Source organism: Myxine glutinosa, chromosome 12 (genome assembly GCF_964187855.1).
Source record: "Myxine glutinosa chromosome 12, kmMyxGlut1.1, whole genome shotgun sequence".
NCBI classification, from domain to species: domain Eukaryota; kingdom Metazoa; phylum Chordata; class Myxini; order Myxiniformes; family Myxinidae; genus Myxine; species Myxine glutinosa.
In genome coordinates, this window is record NC_136272.1 from 9,541,665 (window position 1) to 9,558,421 (window position 16,757).

At 44.9% G+C, this 16,757-nt stretch overlaps 1 protein-coding gene across 1 annotated transcript in view; it reads right to left on the minus strand.

Moving 5' to 3' along the window:
* Positions 1-16,431, minus strand: part of LOC137438237 (ATP-binding cassette sub-family C member 2-like) — a 94,549-nt gene extending 78,118 nt beyond the window's left edge. The window contains exons 1-8 of the mRNA XM_078766242.1: positions 16,222-16,431; positions 14,662-14,807; positions 14,325-14,502; positions 10,069-10,323; positions 5,473-5,538; positions 5,209-5,346; positions 4,837-4,983; positions 1-54 (exon numbers count right to left, since the gene is read on the minus strand). The exon at positions 1-54 is cut by the window's left edge and continues 31 nt beyond it. Coding sequence (XP_078622368.1) covers positions 1-54; positions 4,837-4,983; positions 5,209-5,346; positions 5,473-5,538; positions 10,069-10,323; positions 14,325-14,502; positions 14,662-14,807; positions 16,222-16,413 — 1,176 coding nt within the window. The 5' untranslated portion in view covers positions 16,414-16,431. The remainder of the gene's footprint in view (positions 55-4,836; positions 4,984-5,208; positions 5,347-5,472; positions 5,539-10,068; positions 10,324-14,324; positions 14,503-14,661; positions 14,808-16,221) is intronic.
* Positions 16,432-16,757: the final 326 nt, after the last annotated feature.

Here is a 16,757-nt window from a genome sequence, read left to right on the forward strand (position 1 = left end):
GTCTCGTTCAGAGTTGTTGAGGAAGGACTCCAAGCGGTTTAGAGACACACTGGCCTGCAAGTACAAGGACAGAAGGTCAAGTCGTAAACCTGGCACAACCTTCTGATAAACTCGGTTTTGGTGAAACAATAGGACCATCAACTGGGGCTACTTTGAATGCCAGGGTGATTTGGAACTTTGAACTGAGGGATCATGGCAGCATGCACTTAGGTAAGATTTCACCAATTTAAACCTAAACCAGAGCGGTTGTCGATGGCACGCCATTGCACATCCACACACTTCCCACCTAAAGCAAAGTTGAAAGATGGCAAAACGGTCCACCAGGAATACACATGCAAGCATGGAAGCGGCCGTAAAACGACGATGAGGAAAGAAAGGAGAAAGAACCACCTGAAGGGGCCAATTCCCCCCGCAGAGCAGGGGTTGGCCTTTTTTGGTCACCCTGGTCCCCTTTTTGAAGCAATGTTTTAGGGCCGGATGCCCTTCCTGCCGCCAACCCTGTTAGTCTCCTCTTGCGACACACACACAGGGAATTACCAGTGAACTGGTACTAAATTTGCCGACCACGGAAGGATGACAGGCTGAGTCAATCCCCCTGGTGTTAATTCGGCGATTGACCGGGATTCGAACCCAGGATCCTAACTGCGAAGCCAACACCAGGATAAAACGATGATGAGGAATGACCCAATAATCAAATTTTGAGTTAAAAAAAACAAACAAACAAAAACACGTTTTGACCCCTTTGATGTGAGTCTGCACCACCTGGGGCATGAATGAGGTGTTAAATCCAAAAATAAATCGTTACATATTTAATGCGTCCACCACTGTTGATTGCGTATACAAAGTTTGACTTAAAATGGGACTTTAATTGCATTTTGGGTATTTGACCATTTGACCCCGCCCCAGTGCCACTCGGGGGCGGAGCCAAAAATAATACTGGTCTCGCACCATATTGCCATGTGGTGATTACAACTACCGAGTTTGGGGAATTTCTGCACAACCGTTTAGGACAGCGTTTCTCAACCGGGGGCCCGTGGCCCCTCAAGGGGGCCACGGGCCTTCGACCGGGGGGCCACGAGCGGACGCCGAAAAACTGCGATTCAGAATGCAGAAGCTTGTAATGTACAATTAAGGTGACGAGTCTCCGGTCATAGTGTCAAAGTAAAAAGGGTAGATGAGTTTAACCTTCTCTAAAAAAGGGTAGATGAGTTTCTCTCCATCTCTTTCTGCTTCTTTACATCTCTACTTCCTTTCTTCTCCTTCCCTCCAGAGCACTTTTCTAAACCTAATTTTCAACCTTACTGTATTACCGTTACAAAAGTAATTAATTCGTATTTGCAATTTTTTTCTCAGATGTCGAAGGCTCGAAAATGGAATGACAGCTATGTCAAGTTTGGATTCACGAATGTCAGTCGAGATGGCGTGGACTGCGCGCAATGTCTGCACTGCTCGGTCGTGATGTCAAATGCATCACTACGTCCTTCCAAACTTTCAAACCATCGCGACAAGATGCATCCCGGAAGGAAGGAAGATAATATCGACGCTCTGTCTGCGAAACGATCACGATATGACCGTGAAGCGACACTTCCCAAATTTGGATTCCGGCCAGAAGAAAAACCTGCTCTTCAATCCAGCTACGAAGTGGCATACCGAATTGCGAAGTGCAAGAAGCCACACACTATTGCTGAGGACCTTATCAAGCCATGTACAGAGAAAATGGTGGAATTGATGATCGGACCAGAGGCGAAAAAGAAAATGCAGCAAGTTTCGCTCTCTAATGACACGATCCGACGACGGATTGACGACATGGCTGCTGATGTGTGCCGTCAAGTTTGCTCCGAAATCAAACAAAGCACGCTCCAGGCTAGCCTTCAATTAGACGAGTCTACCGACACCGCCCTGGAGAGCCAGTTGATCGCCTTCGCTCGCTACGAGAGAAAGGGAAAGATGAAGGAAGAGTTCTTGTTCTGCAATACCCTACCAACCACAACGACAGCGGCAGATATCAAAGCTATTGTGGACTCTTTTTTTGAAGCTAACGGACTCGGTTGGCAGAATTTCAAGCACATTTGTACTGATGGTGCCCCAGCGATGGTCGGCGTCAGAGGAGGGTTCGTCACGCTTGTGAAGAACGAATGGCCCCATGTGACGTCCTCCCACTGTTCGCTACACCGATACGCTCTTGCGTCAAAGACTCTTCCGCCTCGTTTGCTGGAAGTCATGGACGTCGCGGTCAAAGTGATCAACTTCATTCGTGCGAAGGCCAAAAATCATCGGCTCTTCCAACTACTGGCCAACGAAATGGGAGCGGAACATGTTGGACTTCTGTTCCACACCAAAGTCCGTTGGCTATCGAGGGGGAAATGCCTCTCTCGGCTGTATGAACTCCGGGTTGAGGTGGAAATCTTCCTGCGAGACAACGAAAACAACCTCCATGTCCACTTCGACAATGAAGAGTTCGTCATGATGCTCGCCTACCTGGCCGATATATTCGGCCAACTCAACGAAATGAACCAGTCCTTGCAAGGCCGTGATGTGACAGTCAGTGACGTTCAAGACAAGCTTGCCGGACTGTCTGCTAGAATGGAAGTCTGGCAGGCACGAATCAAGGCCGGGTCCACTGCCTCGTTTCCTTTCTTGGACGAGCACCTGCAGACGCAGAGGATTGAGCTTCCCGTCGGCATCAAAGATTGCATCACTAGACATCTCGACAATCTCTCCGCTGAGTTCAAATCGTATTTCGACGATGCACCGTTGGATGTTCCGTGGCACAAAGACCCGTTCAACGCCAAAATTGAACCTACTGAAGACGAAGCAGAGGAGCTGGCAGAGTTGAAGGTTTCAAAAGCAATGAAGCTGGTCTTCAGTAACAAAGAAGACCTCTCCACCTTCTGGTTGTCTGTTCAGGATGCGTATCCACTACTCAGCAAGAAGGCATCCGTAATGCTCATTCAATTCGCCACAACATATCTTTGCGAATCTGGATTTTCTGACCTTGCGACCATTAAAACGAAGTCCAGAAACCGTCTTGACGTTGGGAACGATATTCGCCTTGCTGTGTCCAAGACGGAGCCGGACATAAGAGGCCTCGTCAGACAAGCCCAACAGCAAGTGTCTCATTGATTGTATTGCTTAGAAAAATGTTTACTTTGATTTATCTTTTAAGACTGAGTAAATAAATTTCATAAAACGAAATCTGCATCTTTTATTGAAGGGCAGGGGGCCACGAATGTTAAGCGACTCGGTAGGGGGGCCATGGGCCATCAAAGGTTGAGAAACGCTGGTTTAGGACATAGCATAGCAGACAGACGGACAGACGGACCGAGTCGATTACAATATCCTCCCATTAAAGAAAAGCATGGGGATAATAAACATGGCAAACATTGCAAGGAATATGATATCGAGAAAGTATTCTTTGTGACATTAAGAATAACCAAAATATATATTTTTGAAAATGTATTCAAACATCCAAGTAATTTCCAGTCGACTGTTCACAACCATGTATGCTCAGTCGTGCTGTCATGGCACAGCATTTTTTTTTTTTTGCATACAAGATCGAAGCTCATCTAAGAGCTAACATTAAGGACAAAAAACCAAACGGACACATAAGACGAAATAAAGGGAGCGGGAGGCAAGATGGGGAGAGAGGCGGAAGCACACAAGAACAACATTTGAGAGCATGGACATCGGGAGATCTGTGGGAGTTTGAGGGCTTGGGGGGAGGAGGCGTTGGAGGGGGGGGGGGGGGGGTGGGAGAGGAAAAAACATGGATACTGCTAGGACTTCCAGGAAAGAAGTCGGTATTTCAAAAAAGTGGATCTGAGGTGAATTAACGAGGGTAGAAAAGATTAAGGTTTTGGATGGGGGAAGATAAGAGATGGTGATGAACAGCTGTTTTAAAGACCTGGAGGAGGAGTGGGATCGAAGAGAGTGAGGTAGTTTGTTCCAGAGGCAGGAGAAAAGAGGAATGAAAGAGTGAAGGTGAATAGAGTCTTAATTTTGGCAATTTAACCATAAGAGGGTTGCTGGCAGATCTTGTGCGACCTGTAGGAATATTTGGGGGACAGAGCACAGAGAGAGAGCTGGGGGAGCAAGGCCGGAGAGGAGTCGGTAGAAGACAGAAAGACCACCAACCTGCCTGCGGTGAGCAAGTGAAAAGCCCTCGGAGTTACCTTCATCGCGGGAGATTCCAATGATTCTAAAAGCTTTTGTTTCTGCAGCGTGAAGCCGAGCTAGGTGTGAGGCAGGAGCACCGGCCCATAGGGGAGAGCAGTATTCCATTGCGCTGCGGATGAAAGCCTTGTATGTGGTATTGTGGTGAGGAAAGTCCCTCTGTATTAGGTTACCTCGTTACATTCAGCCGAAGCAAATTGCATAATCGGAATTCTTACCCAGCTCCATATCCCTGAACCTGATTTTCTGTCGCAAAGGGTGCGCATGCGATCATTTCGTTCCTACAAGTCAGCATTTAATGAACTCGTTCGGATTCATTACCTGCTTGCATATCTCCTTGGCGTGCACACATTTATTCCACCCTGGTATCAGGTGTCAAAACATTTATCATATTAATTTATTGTTACTAATGGGTTTCCATCCGTTTTGTTTCGACGTGACAGGCACATTGTTTTTGCCCTCATTTTTTATAGAGACGCCATTACGGAGATGTCTAGTTTCCTTTAATGATGTTCAGGTCAGGTTAGGGTAACCCGAACACCTTATCCTCAAGTTGTTTTCAAGGGGCATTGCCCGTGTTGCCAAATATTTATAAATGACATCTTCCTTTTCTGCTGTATGCAAACGTTAAAGAAAGAAGAGAAAAGGGATGTGGGACAAGACCTGCACGAGGTAAGAGATGATGATGGGCAGCATGGTCAATGGGAAGCGCAGGATGTTGAAGAGGGAGATTGAAGTGAAGACCTTTTGTGCATCCAGAATGTTATTTGGGTCCACTGCTAAGTAGACGCCGAAGCTGGCTAAAGATACCTGCCAGAGGTTGAAAAAAATTTGTCACGTGAATCCAAACATGAACAGTTTAGAATTTAAAACACCGTATGTCGTTTCGTATTCTCGTGCATTTCAGAGAACAATTGAAACAAATCTTTTGCAAAATTTTACCTTTTTGAGATGTGTACATTTGACAGTGAAACGTCACCTGATTGGCCTTAAATTAAGTGATATTTGTCAACATCAGGAATTATAAAGTCTAACCAAGAAAGGGGCACAGGTGAAGAAAAAGATGGAGACCGAGTTGAGGTAGTTGTAGCTACGCATGACGTCCAGCTCCGCATTCCGAACACTCGTGACCTGTTCTCCAAAGGAAGGCTCCCATGCGTACAGTTTGAGGATCTGACAGTCAGGTTGGAAAATATCAAGTGATGAGATTTAGAAACAGCACGATTTTAATGTACTGTGGAACCAACTTCCTCAATCTCTCCAATAACATTTTCCCCTTGAGGAACCAAAATATTTTACCTTGATACCGTTCAATATCTCATTCATCATTTTGATTCTTTCATCTTTGATTTCCATGGTCTTTACCTGGGGGAGGAGGAGGGACAAATGTTAAACACGATGTTCCCAATACCTCCCATCTTGTGATATGTAAACGAGTTACCTTAACACTGTCATTATCAGCATCCCCCAAAAAACTGCATCTTATTAGGATTACCGGTGTATGCAATGGGATATGATGGGCTTGCCTATACAAATTCCTCAACGTTGGGAAATTTTAGAGTTTTGGAGACCAGGTGAACATGACATATGCAGGTGGACTAAGTGCACATGGAAAAGATGAGCAGAAATCAGAGATGATATGAAATGCCATTGAACTTTACCTTACAAGATCGAGGTAAAAATCAAGACTGGAGAAACATATGGATGTGAGTTCACAGGCGGTAAAAATTGGGAACAAAGGAATTCTGGTAATCCCGTTTTGGACAACCTTATATACATTGAACATTGGAGGATGTTCGAACATCCCGGTCCAACATCCAACATCGAACATCCCGGTGTGTACCCTGGTTTAGAATAGGTACACCGTATCCCTGCGTGTCGTAAGAGGCGACGAAGAGGGTTGGCGTCAGGAAGGGCATCCAGCCATAAAAACATTGCCTCAAAAAAAAGAGAACCATGACAATTACAACTACATATGGGCAGGGTACAGCCGGAAGTGGAAATCGGTTTCTGAGGTTTGGGACATGGAATGTAGGGACAATGACAGGGAGATCAGGAGAAGTGGTGGAAGTATTGATCATAAGAAGAGTGGACATATGTTGTGTGCAAGAGACGAGATGGAAGGGAAGTGGTGTGAGAATGGTGAAGGGTAGGCAGGGACAGAAATACAAGTTTGTGTGGCAAGGGTGCCCGGAGGGCGTGAATGGTGTTGGTGTCCTGTTTTCTGAGGAGTTTGTAGACAGTGTGGCGAGTGTGACGAGAGCGAGTGAAAGGTTGATGATGGTGAAAATGATGATTGGAAAGCTCTTGGTGAACATCATCTCGGGATATGCTCCGCAGGTTGGTCGGAGCGATGAAGAGAAGGACAGGTTCTGGTGTGCAATAGCGAAGCTGATGGAAAACGTGAAAGATGAGGAAGTTGTTGTGGTAGGAGGAGACCTAAATGGACATGTGGGAAGGAGTATCGACGGTTTTGAGGGAGTTCATGGGGGTTACGGATATGGTGTGAGAAATGGAGAAGGTGAAAGGATTTTGGAGTTTGCTGATGGAGCCGATTTGTTGATTTGTAATACTCAGTTCCAGAAAGAGGATAATAAGCTTGTTACATACATGTCAGGTGGGTCGACGACAACCGTTGACTACCTGATGGTGCGTAGGCGAGATAGCGGGCACCTCTGGGACACAAAGGTGATCCCGGGGGAGGAGGCTGTTTCACAGCACCACTTGGTTGTCTGCGACGTAAGGGTGAAAGGTGCGAGGAGAGCTCGGCGGGTGAAGTACCAACCGAGAATGAAGGTGTGGAGGTTGAAAGAGCATTGACGAAAAGAGTAAGAAGTTCAAGGAGTGGCAGAAGGCGAAGGGTACGGGAGCAGAAAAAGCAGAGCATGAAAATTATAAGGCAGCCAAGAAGGCTGCAAAGAAAGAGGCAGCAAAGGCGTAGGAGGCGTGTAGGAAAATGTTCGGAGAACGCTTGGATTCGGAAGAGGGTCAGAGAGCGGTACTCAGGATTGCAAAGCAGATAGCGAAAGAGAGGTGTGATGTGATGGGGGTGAGTTGCTTGAAGGATGAAGTGGGACAAATCGTTGTGGACCCAGATGGAATTAAAGGAAGATGGAAAAGATATATGGAAATGCTGTTGAATACAGAGAATGAATGGGATGGCAACATAGAGAGTAACCCAGTTTTAGGACCGGCAGAGAAGATAACTGAGAAGGAAGTTGAGGAAGCGATAAAAGCAATGAAGAGTCGAAAAGCGGGAGGGCCGACGGGAGTTGTGGGAGATATGTTGAAGGCAGCGGGAAATTTGGGTGTGAAGAGAATGACAGAGATCTGCAATCTGGTGGTGAAAGAAGGTCGCATTCCAGTGGCTTGGGAACTGAGTACCCTCGTCCCTCTATACAAGGGGAAAGATGACCCTCTGGAGTGTGGCTCGTACCGAGCAATAAAGTTATTGGAGCATGGAATTAAGGTATTGGAAAGGGTGTTGTAGAGGAGGATAAGTTAGAAGGTGAAGATCGACGAAATGCAGTTTGGATTTATGCCAGGAAGAGGAACGACAGACGCGCTCTTTATTGCGAGGCAGTTGCAGGAGAATTCCAAGGAAGAAGTTGTTTCTTGGGTTTGTTGATCTGGAGAAAGCATTCGATAGGGCTCCACGCAAAGTATTGACATGGGCATTGAGGAAGTTAGGAGTGGAGGAATCGTTGATCAGAGTAGTGATGGCAATGTACAAAAGAGCGCGCACAGCTGTAAGGACGAAGGACAGGAACAGTGGTGAGTTTGAGGTGAAGGTAGGAGTGCATCAGGGGTCGGTACTAAGTCCACTACTATTTGTGGCTGTGATGGAGGTGCTGGCTCAGAACGTAAAGGAGGGTTTACCATGGGAGTTGTTGAATGCAGATGATCTGGTGTTGATTGCGGAAAGGATGGATGGACTGAAGGAAAAGTTGAACAAGTGGAAGGAATGTATGGAGACAAAAGGTCTGAAGGTGAATATCAGAAAGACGAAGGTGATGGCAAGTGGTAAAGCATGTGGTGAGGTGGAAAGAACTGGGAAGTGGCAATGTGCTGTGTGCAGGAAGGGTGTCGGAGTGAACTCCATTCAATGTACAATGTGCACTGAGTGGGTTCATCAAAAATGCAGTGGTCTGAGAGGGTCATTAACCAGTGCGGCAGCTACATTCAAATGTAAGGTGTGCACAGAGGGAGCTGCAGATGGAGGAAATATTGAGTTGGATCTTGGAGATGGCGTGAAGCTGGAAGGTGTGAAAAGATTTTGCTACCTCGGAGACAAGCTGAATGGAGAAGGTGGATCAGACTCGGCAACGGTTGCTGGAGTGAGATGTGCATGGAAGAAGTTTCGGGAACTGAGTGGCGTGCTGATGAGGAGGAAAGTGTCGCTGAAGCTGAAGGGAAAGGTGTATGCTGCATGTGTGAGAAGGGTTATGATTTATGGGAGCGCGACATGGGTAATGAACGTAGAGCAGCAACGAAGGCTGGAAAGGGTGGAAATGCGAATGGTTCGGTGGATGTGCGATCGTATCGTTGAGAGAGAGGAAGACAAATGATGAATTGCGAAAGATGATGGGAATAGAGCCTGTGATTGATGCTGTGAAGAGGAACAGGTTGAGATGGTTTGGTCATGTGTTGAGGAAGGATGAAAGTGACTGGTTGGGAAGAGTGATGGAAATGAATGTGGAAGGAAGTAGAGGACGGGGAAGACCGAGAAAGACTTGGCTAAAGATGGTGGAAGAAGAAATGCGGGCAAGGGGGTTAACAAGGAGAGATGCAGAAAATAGGGCAAAATGGAGAAGATCGTCATGGGGACCGCAAGGCTAACCCCCGCTCTTGCAGGGAAAATGGCCTTAAAATGCATGTTGTTGTTTGTTGTATTTTTGGAAAAAATAAGATCTACATATTTGCCACCCTTTAGTTATACAGTGTGTCGCTTAAATAAGTACCTATTTTTACCCCTCCCCTACCCCCCCCCCCCCCCCAACTTCCCTCCCACCGAAGGTGGACGATAGTTATGTGTTCACCCCCATTTGTGTTTGTTTTTTCTGTCTGAGCAGGACGTCTCAAATAGTTATAAAAGTTATGGACAGATTCGAACAAAATTTGGTGGACAGTTTGGGAATGTGACAGCGACAAATTGATTCGATTTTGGTGAAGATCTGAATCCAGAATCATCTAATGTCTGTGATTGCATGGTGTTCAACTCTGTCCTTAATGTCCCACCTCCATCCCCCAAAAAGGTCACAGGACATCACGTCCAGAGATAGTTGGAGCCAAACAAGGTGTCATATCTGCTGTGTAAAACACTGTCAGTTTGTGTGTTTGTACAGATGTCTGGCCCCTTTCATAAGGGCAGGTTTTGAAGGCCAATCTATTAACATGAATGTGTGTTCACTACGGTCTATTTTTGAAGATAAAACTCGAAAAACATTTTCCATAAATGAGTAATTATGTCTCTTCTATTGGAAGTGTAGACGGTGGCTTGCAAACTGAGCCTCAGGGGCGGTGTACAGAAGTGGTTTAAAAAAAAATAAATAATAATAAATACAAGGTACAGGGAGGTGAAATTAGCTGCACGTGATGTGCAACACGTAAAGAGTAAAACGAGTGTTCATTTACATCCGTAGGATATCTAATAAATGAAGAGGATATAAGCACACCTGACACTAGGCCGAGGCTTCAGACTTTGGCACGCTCACGAGGCTGCACCGTCGAATAAACCGTTCCAATCCATCATTTTTGACGGGCTTTTTACCAGCACATAATATAATGATGGTTATTCATGTACTTCTGACAAATTCTTTCTGAATACCACGACGAATGCCGCAACCTTCTATTATGACCAATATCGGTGCAATTGAGTGGAGTCAAAAATCTTGCCTGGAACCCACGAGACTTATTTGCGAGGAGAGCATTGATTGGGATAAGCAGGATCATTACAGCCAAGCCTGCAAGGACCGATGGACCCAGCTCGATCCAGAGAAAGATCAATGCAAGTATTATTTGCAGAGGTGATGACCAGATGAGCTGTATGTTGGCTGCCACATCCATGAAACGCTGTGCGTCTGTTGACATGAGATTCACAACTTCACCCATCGTGGAGGCCCGGTGCGCTGCACTGGACATCACCAATGCCTGCGAAAGACCAGAGAATCACAGGTATTGACCACGATCCCTGCACTATTTCGTCAGTCAGGATATCACGGAGAAACCCGATTTCCTTTTTATGTTTAACGTCTTGCTAATGAAGACAAATAAGTTAAATTAATGACTCCAGGTTTAAAAAAGAACCATCGATAATGTTGTGACCTTTAGACAAGTCAAAGGCCTTTTCTAACAAAGCTTTAAGACGACGTGAAAGTGCACAAGACATCGGACAGTCCTAATGCACAGGTAAAGATCATTTGGACCAATTTACCTGTATTATATAAATATAACAAGCCCCCATCCCACCACCCGACGTCCTTTCCCTTCTCACCAAGTGCAGCTTCTTCTTCTTCTTTCATATGCAGCACAAAGTAGCAGCGCACCATCCCTGGATGAGGGCATGCCGCTGTTGTAGTGCCCTATGTAGGTCATGGCAAGAATTTGTCATTTGTTCATGGTGCCGGCGATAGCTCGCCTACTCTTCGTGAAGGACACCGTGGGATCTTTACCATTTATCAACTAATTCCAGCAGACAGGAAGCCTGTTTAACATCCATCCGAGGGACGGCACACACATTGGTGAATCGCCCTGCCTGTGAAACACCTGTATGACCATTTATAGCTGGGTGGGGATTTGAACCCAGGTTAGACAGCTTGGAGGTGAGTGGTCTTAAAGTGCAGGTAGTGTTAATTATATTATCAACTACGAACAGGTCAACCCTCTCCCCATTATTGATAAAACAATAGAAACGATCACTGCAAACATGATGTCATTAATCTTCTCCCATTCACTTATCATAAACTAGCAGAAATACCCAGCGTTGCCGGGCGGGGGAGGGGGAGGGGGAGGGTGGGTGAGGGGGGAGAAGTGGAGAGGGGGGGAGGGGGGGAAGGGGAGGGGAAAGGGAGGGGAGGGGGGAGCGGGGGGGGGAGTGTGGCTGAGGGGGGAAGGGGGGAGAAAGTGAGAGGGGGGGGGGAAGGGGGGAGAAATGGAGAGGGGGGAGGGGAGGGGAGGGGGGAGAAATGGAGAGGAAGGGGGTTCATATATATGCTGGTGAGTGAATGTGCCGTTCATCACGTTTCTGAGTTAAGTGTTTTGCCGATCAGCAAGAAGAAGAAGAAGCCGTACTACCAACTTCGTACACTTCCGGAATTGTTTGATTTATTTGTATTCAAATGTCTGGTGATTGTTTTGTATTTATGCGAATGTGTACTTGTACATAACTTGTACATAACTTGGATATGTCATTAATTTAAAAAGGCTTCGGCACTATCGAGCGATTTTTTTTTCTTCTATAGTCGAAGATAACTGATTTTTTTTTTTCAAAAGTGCAATGGTAAACCAATATCATACTTCCCAAGTGCGAGCAGCAGCGTATTGTTCAGCGATGGCTTATTCCCTTGGTCTTCCTCAAAGTAATGTTCTAGAACTAGCGCTTTTTCAAATTAATTTGAATTCCCTTTCCATCTCCTTGGGAAACCAAGCACAAGGAAAATGTACTTCGACCTAAACCAGTCTCACGTCACAGTATCTCCAAGGCAGGATTATACCGTATCTCAAAACTCACAATCGTCTGTCCTATCCATACATTCACAGAGCGACAGCTTCTGGAGCTTCTTGGCATCACTGTTATAGTCGAGACCTGTCCTGGGAAGATCAAACTTGTAAAGATGTCCGTCCCAAAGGGGAAGATGGTGTCTCAGCAAACTCAGGTTATTCCTCTGGTGTATGAAATCACAATTTAGCCCCTGCATCCTACCTGTCACATCTTGGGAAAGCTTTGCTCCTCTTGCCTCCAGATATTGAAGACAGCTATCTGTTCACCACCATCTCACATCATCACTCATCCAAAACCTTGATCTTTTCTACAACCCCCCCCACCCCCCTCCCCGAAAACTTTCCAATTTCCCCTTCCTGAGTATTTGCTTCTGTATCCATCTTGTCCACCACATGCATCCCCGACTACCCCTCATTCTTCCCCACATGACATCCCTTATTTGTCGAAGTCCCATCTATTTTGTCCCTCAACCGTGCTGTTGTTGTGTTTCACCCTTTCTTTCTGCTGTTCCTTTTGTTCTGTAGCGTCCTGGTCCATTTTTTGTTATAGCTCCTCTATGAGCCTCGACTTTGGATACATACAAAAAAAGACCGATAGTCTCAACAACGGCGTATCCGTGCTTCTTTGATACTTTAGATGAAAAGGATAATACGACTTGGGTGGGAAGATACCAGTTAACAAATAATGTGAGTATTAATTTTTTTTTGTCTTCAGGCATGGACATCAGGTTCGTGAATGACTTGGGTAAAATCACAGCGAATGGCAAACAATGAACCAATAAATTCCACATTCCTGTGCCATCTTCAGTTGAACGTCAGGCATTGACAACACATTCGTGAATGACTTACACAAAAAACGTCTGAATGTTGCTCTATCCAGTCAAGGCGAAACTGCAAATGGGGAATCCGTGAATGTCACGGATGGAAACCCTTACGTCATTTCCTCATTCTGCTTTAAACTCAATCTCTCTATATTTTCGTTCCAAACAGCATCATCAATCATTCCAATCACAAATTAATACTACTAGTGAGGTACCTGTGCTACGCACGTGTGGGAAGCCAGAAGCAAACAGACAATGCAGAAACGGCGAATGCTAAAGCATGAAACCAATAAATTCCACATTCCTGTCGCACCTTCAGTCGCACATCAGACATGAACAGCAAGTTAGTGAAGGACTTCCATGAAAAACGTACCCGTTGGCAAACAAACGGGTACGTTTGTTCCATACCCAGTCAATGGCGAATCTGCATATGGCGATCCGCGAATTCACGTTCAGAAAGGAGAAACCGTCACGGCATTTCGTCATTCACTTGAACTCGCGATCTCCATTTTCATTCCCAACAGCATAACTCCAATCACAAATGAAATAACATTAAGATTAAAAAAATAAACTTTTAACAACATTCGTGACATAAACAAATATTTAAATCCTGATGTGAAGTTCCGTACGGTTGGGTGGATACAATTACAGATTCAAAATCGTACTTGTAGTCACTCAATTGCAATCATCAATTGATACTTTAACAAAACGATTAACATGATTAACGTTTAACGATTTAACATTACGATTGAATGACGGTTTTATTGGGATATTATCAAACCCGTGCATTGCCGTCATCTGTCCACTTCCACATTCGCGGCAAGTTCATAATTCTCATCAAAATCTAAACAGTATTTGTAGAATTTCAATAAAAGCCACATCACTGTTCATGTCGGTAAATATTATTCCATACTGTTTGGAAAAACTGGAAAATTGGAAAACTTGGAAAAAAATTTGAAAAACAATATAGCCTATTTTACTCCCAGGGGTCCCAGGAATACCCACCCAAAATATCGTTGCGATCGGTTGAGCCATTTTTGCGGTACCTTCGAACGGACAGACGGACATTTGGTGAATTATAGTAAGATGGTATTAATATATCAACATATAATGTTAAATCGCAATTGTATAGATATATTATCAAACCATCGTACCGTTGTCATCTGTTCACTTCCGGATTCGTGAGCAAGATCCGTGCCGATCACATTTCAAAATCATAATTGTATTGAGGAATTTCTGAAACCTCCTACCTACCTTTCGACATCTGCTGTGACCCCAAAACGTGCCACAGGTCATTATATTTCCTTTTAATAAAATATGCAACTGTAATGGTTACTTAACACTGTCCCCCTGTCATGTGACCAAATCCTCAGCTCTGATTGGTGTATGTCTGTGGGGGACATAGACAGACAAACGCTGTTCTACATGGCATTGCCCTATGGGCTACGCCGTAAAAAACTGCAGTTCCATTTGTGCTAACTTCTCAAAGTGGTAATAAGCACATCATCCTGTCACAAATCAGCTTCAAGTTTCTATCAAGGAAACGCCAAGAAAGCCATGCATCCTAAATGATGCCAAACGAGCCATTCCATCTCCAGAGGCTGTTTGTACCTTTTTGTAGACCGCTCCGATGATGGTCGTGCGGATATTCATGCCCAGGCCAAAACTGTGATGAAAATACTGCTGCAGTAACAGGGTCTGCAGGATGGCTGATGCCATCATAAGCACTGCATAAAAGTACCCTCGCCATTCTGGAATACTTAGGTCTGTGGTAAACGATATCATCAACCTGTGGACAAGAACCCAAATGTATTACCATCAAGAACAGGTAGCAACAGAAAATAAAACACCTGAGTGTTCAACAGGCCCTGCCTTAAGACCTTCAAGTACATGAATCAAATTGAGTACCAGCTATTCTGGTCCATTGAGCATGTGTCTTGTCACTCACTTGAGGATCTGTGGGCTTGCGAAAGACAGGAGGTCGTAGATGACTTTGTAGCTAGCCACATGAAGTAATGCTGCATAATACGTATAAATCATTGCCTTAAACAGGCTGGGCTTCTTTTCTGGCCTCTGTATGATCACCACGGGACCCTGACATGTTATGGGACATCACATAAAGATGAATACAAGGTTAACAAACTTTTTTTTTAAGTATAAAGAGACTGAAATGAATGATATGAGATTTAAATCAATATATAAAGTATTGTATAATGTAATTAATTAAAGTATAAAGGAGCTGCATTGTCATCTCCAGGAGCTTAAAAAAACAACCCGCAAGTTGACCATGCCCATACAGGATTCTAAACGAGGTAGGGATAAAGGCAGCAAGAATGCAAATGGCATCTTCTGTCATCAAGTCCGCAAGCTGGGAGCAACAAATCACAATTATTGCCACATCTGATGCAATTTTAATGTTCTAATAGCGGTGAGGTGTTCCATTAGAAACCGTTCGATATATGTAGCTTTTTGTACAGATGCCTAGATTCTTTAGCATTGAGAAAAAAAAGAAGAAAAAAAACACCTTTAGAGGCCATTTTTTCCCCGCAAAGCGGGGGTTGGCCTTTTTGGGGGACCGTGGTTGTTGTTGTTTTCTGGTCCCCTTTTTGAAGCAATGTTTTACGGCCGGATGCCCTTCCTGCCGCCAACCCTTTTTGTCGCCTTTTTACGACAAGCAGGGAATTACCAGTGAACTGGTACTCAATTTGCCGACCTCGGAAGGATGACAGGATGAGTCAACCCCCCTGGCGTTAATTCAGCGATCGACCGGGATTCGAACCCAGGATCCTAGGATCCTAAGCTGGCACCCTAGCCGCTAGCCCAACACCAGGCTTTAGCATTGAGAAATGGGCCAAAACGATATGTAGCATGATACTTCAAAAAGTTGTGGATGGATTCAGATGAAACGTGGTGGGCGAGTTGGGTAAGTGACGAGAACAAGCCGATTAGATTTCGGTTAAAGTCCGGATGCAGATCCGGCCTATCAGTGGGATAGAAAAGGTAAACTGTTCTGTCTTGCAGAGGTACGTGCTGTACCGAATGCCGTTCTCATTTTGGTATATTTTTAGCTCACCTGGAAAGTAGTTCCTGAGGGCTTATGTCTGTCCGGAAGTCTGTAAACACTTGTAACTTCTCCAAAACCGCTGATGGGATTGTGACCAAACTTGGCTAAAGTGATATTTCGTATGTTGGAACTCAGGTTTGTTCACGACATTACAAAAATTTAGAAAAACACATATATTGTGGACTAAGGGGGTCTAACAGGGTCAAATTGGGTCCATGTTTGACCCCCCCAAAAAGTAGGTATTTGCTCTCTTCTCTGAAACTACACACACAATTTCAATGAAACTTGACCGCAACCTTCACCCGTGATGTACCAAAGTTTGTTCACGGCATTAAAAAAAAAAAAAAATCCGAGGGGGGTCTGCAGGTGGTTTGAGTGACTGTTGCTCCTTTACCAGGTGAGCTTAAGGACCCATTGTTCTATTTTTATTTCTAGAAGGCTTACCACATCGAGGATTTGGCTGCTGTTGCTGGCTTTACGAACGACATTTCTTCCGCCACTGTTTCTGCGGCTCAGTACTTGCTCAACTTTCCAGTTCCATTCAAAAGCTCGGCTGACTGCATCGGCTTTATCTTTGGCCTTTAGTTCCCAGAGGTCCTCCATCTCCAGGGGCTTTTTGTAACCCAGGTAGACCATCCTAAATGTCAAAGGGTTAGATGCTTTCAACGGATCATGAATCCCATAAATATACGCGCATTTGTTCAAATTGCTTTCGCGTGACATTACAATAACTAGGAAGTTGAGAAAATAATTTGATTCAACACACTCACTGCCCTGTATCATCAAACTCAGCTCTTCTGGACTTGGTGGATTGGGCTAAACTTCACCATTAGCTATTTTTACTCACCTGTTAAACCAGCTAAACAAAAGTTTGTTTAAGAATGAAGCATCTTCTTCAGGGCTTTTCTTCTGCAGGGGAAAAGAGAACAGGTGAATGAGTGAAATTGTACAACCAGAAATTGCAGAGCATGATGTTTTCC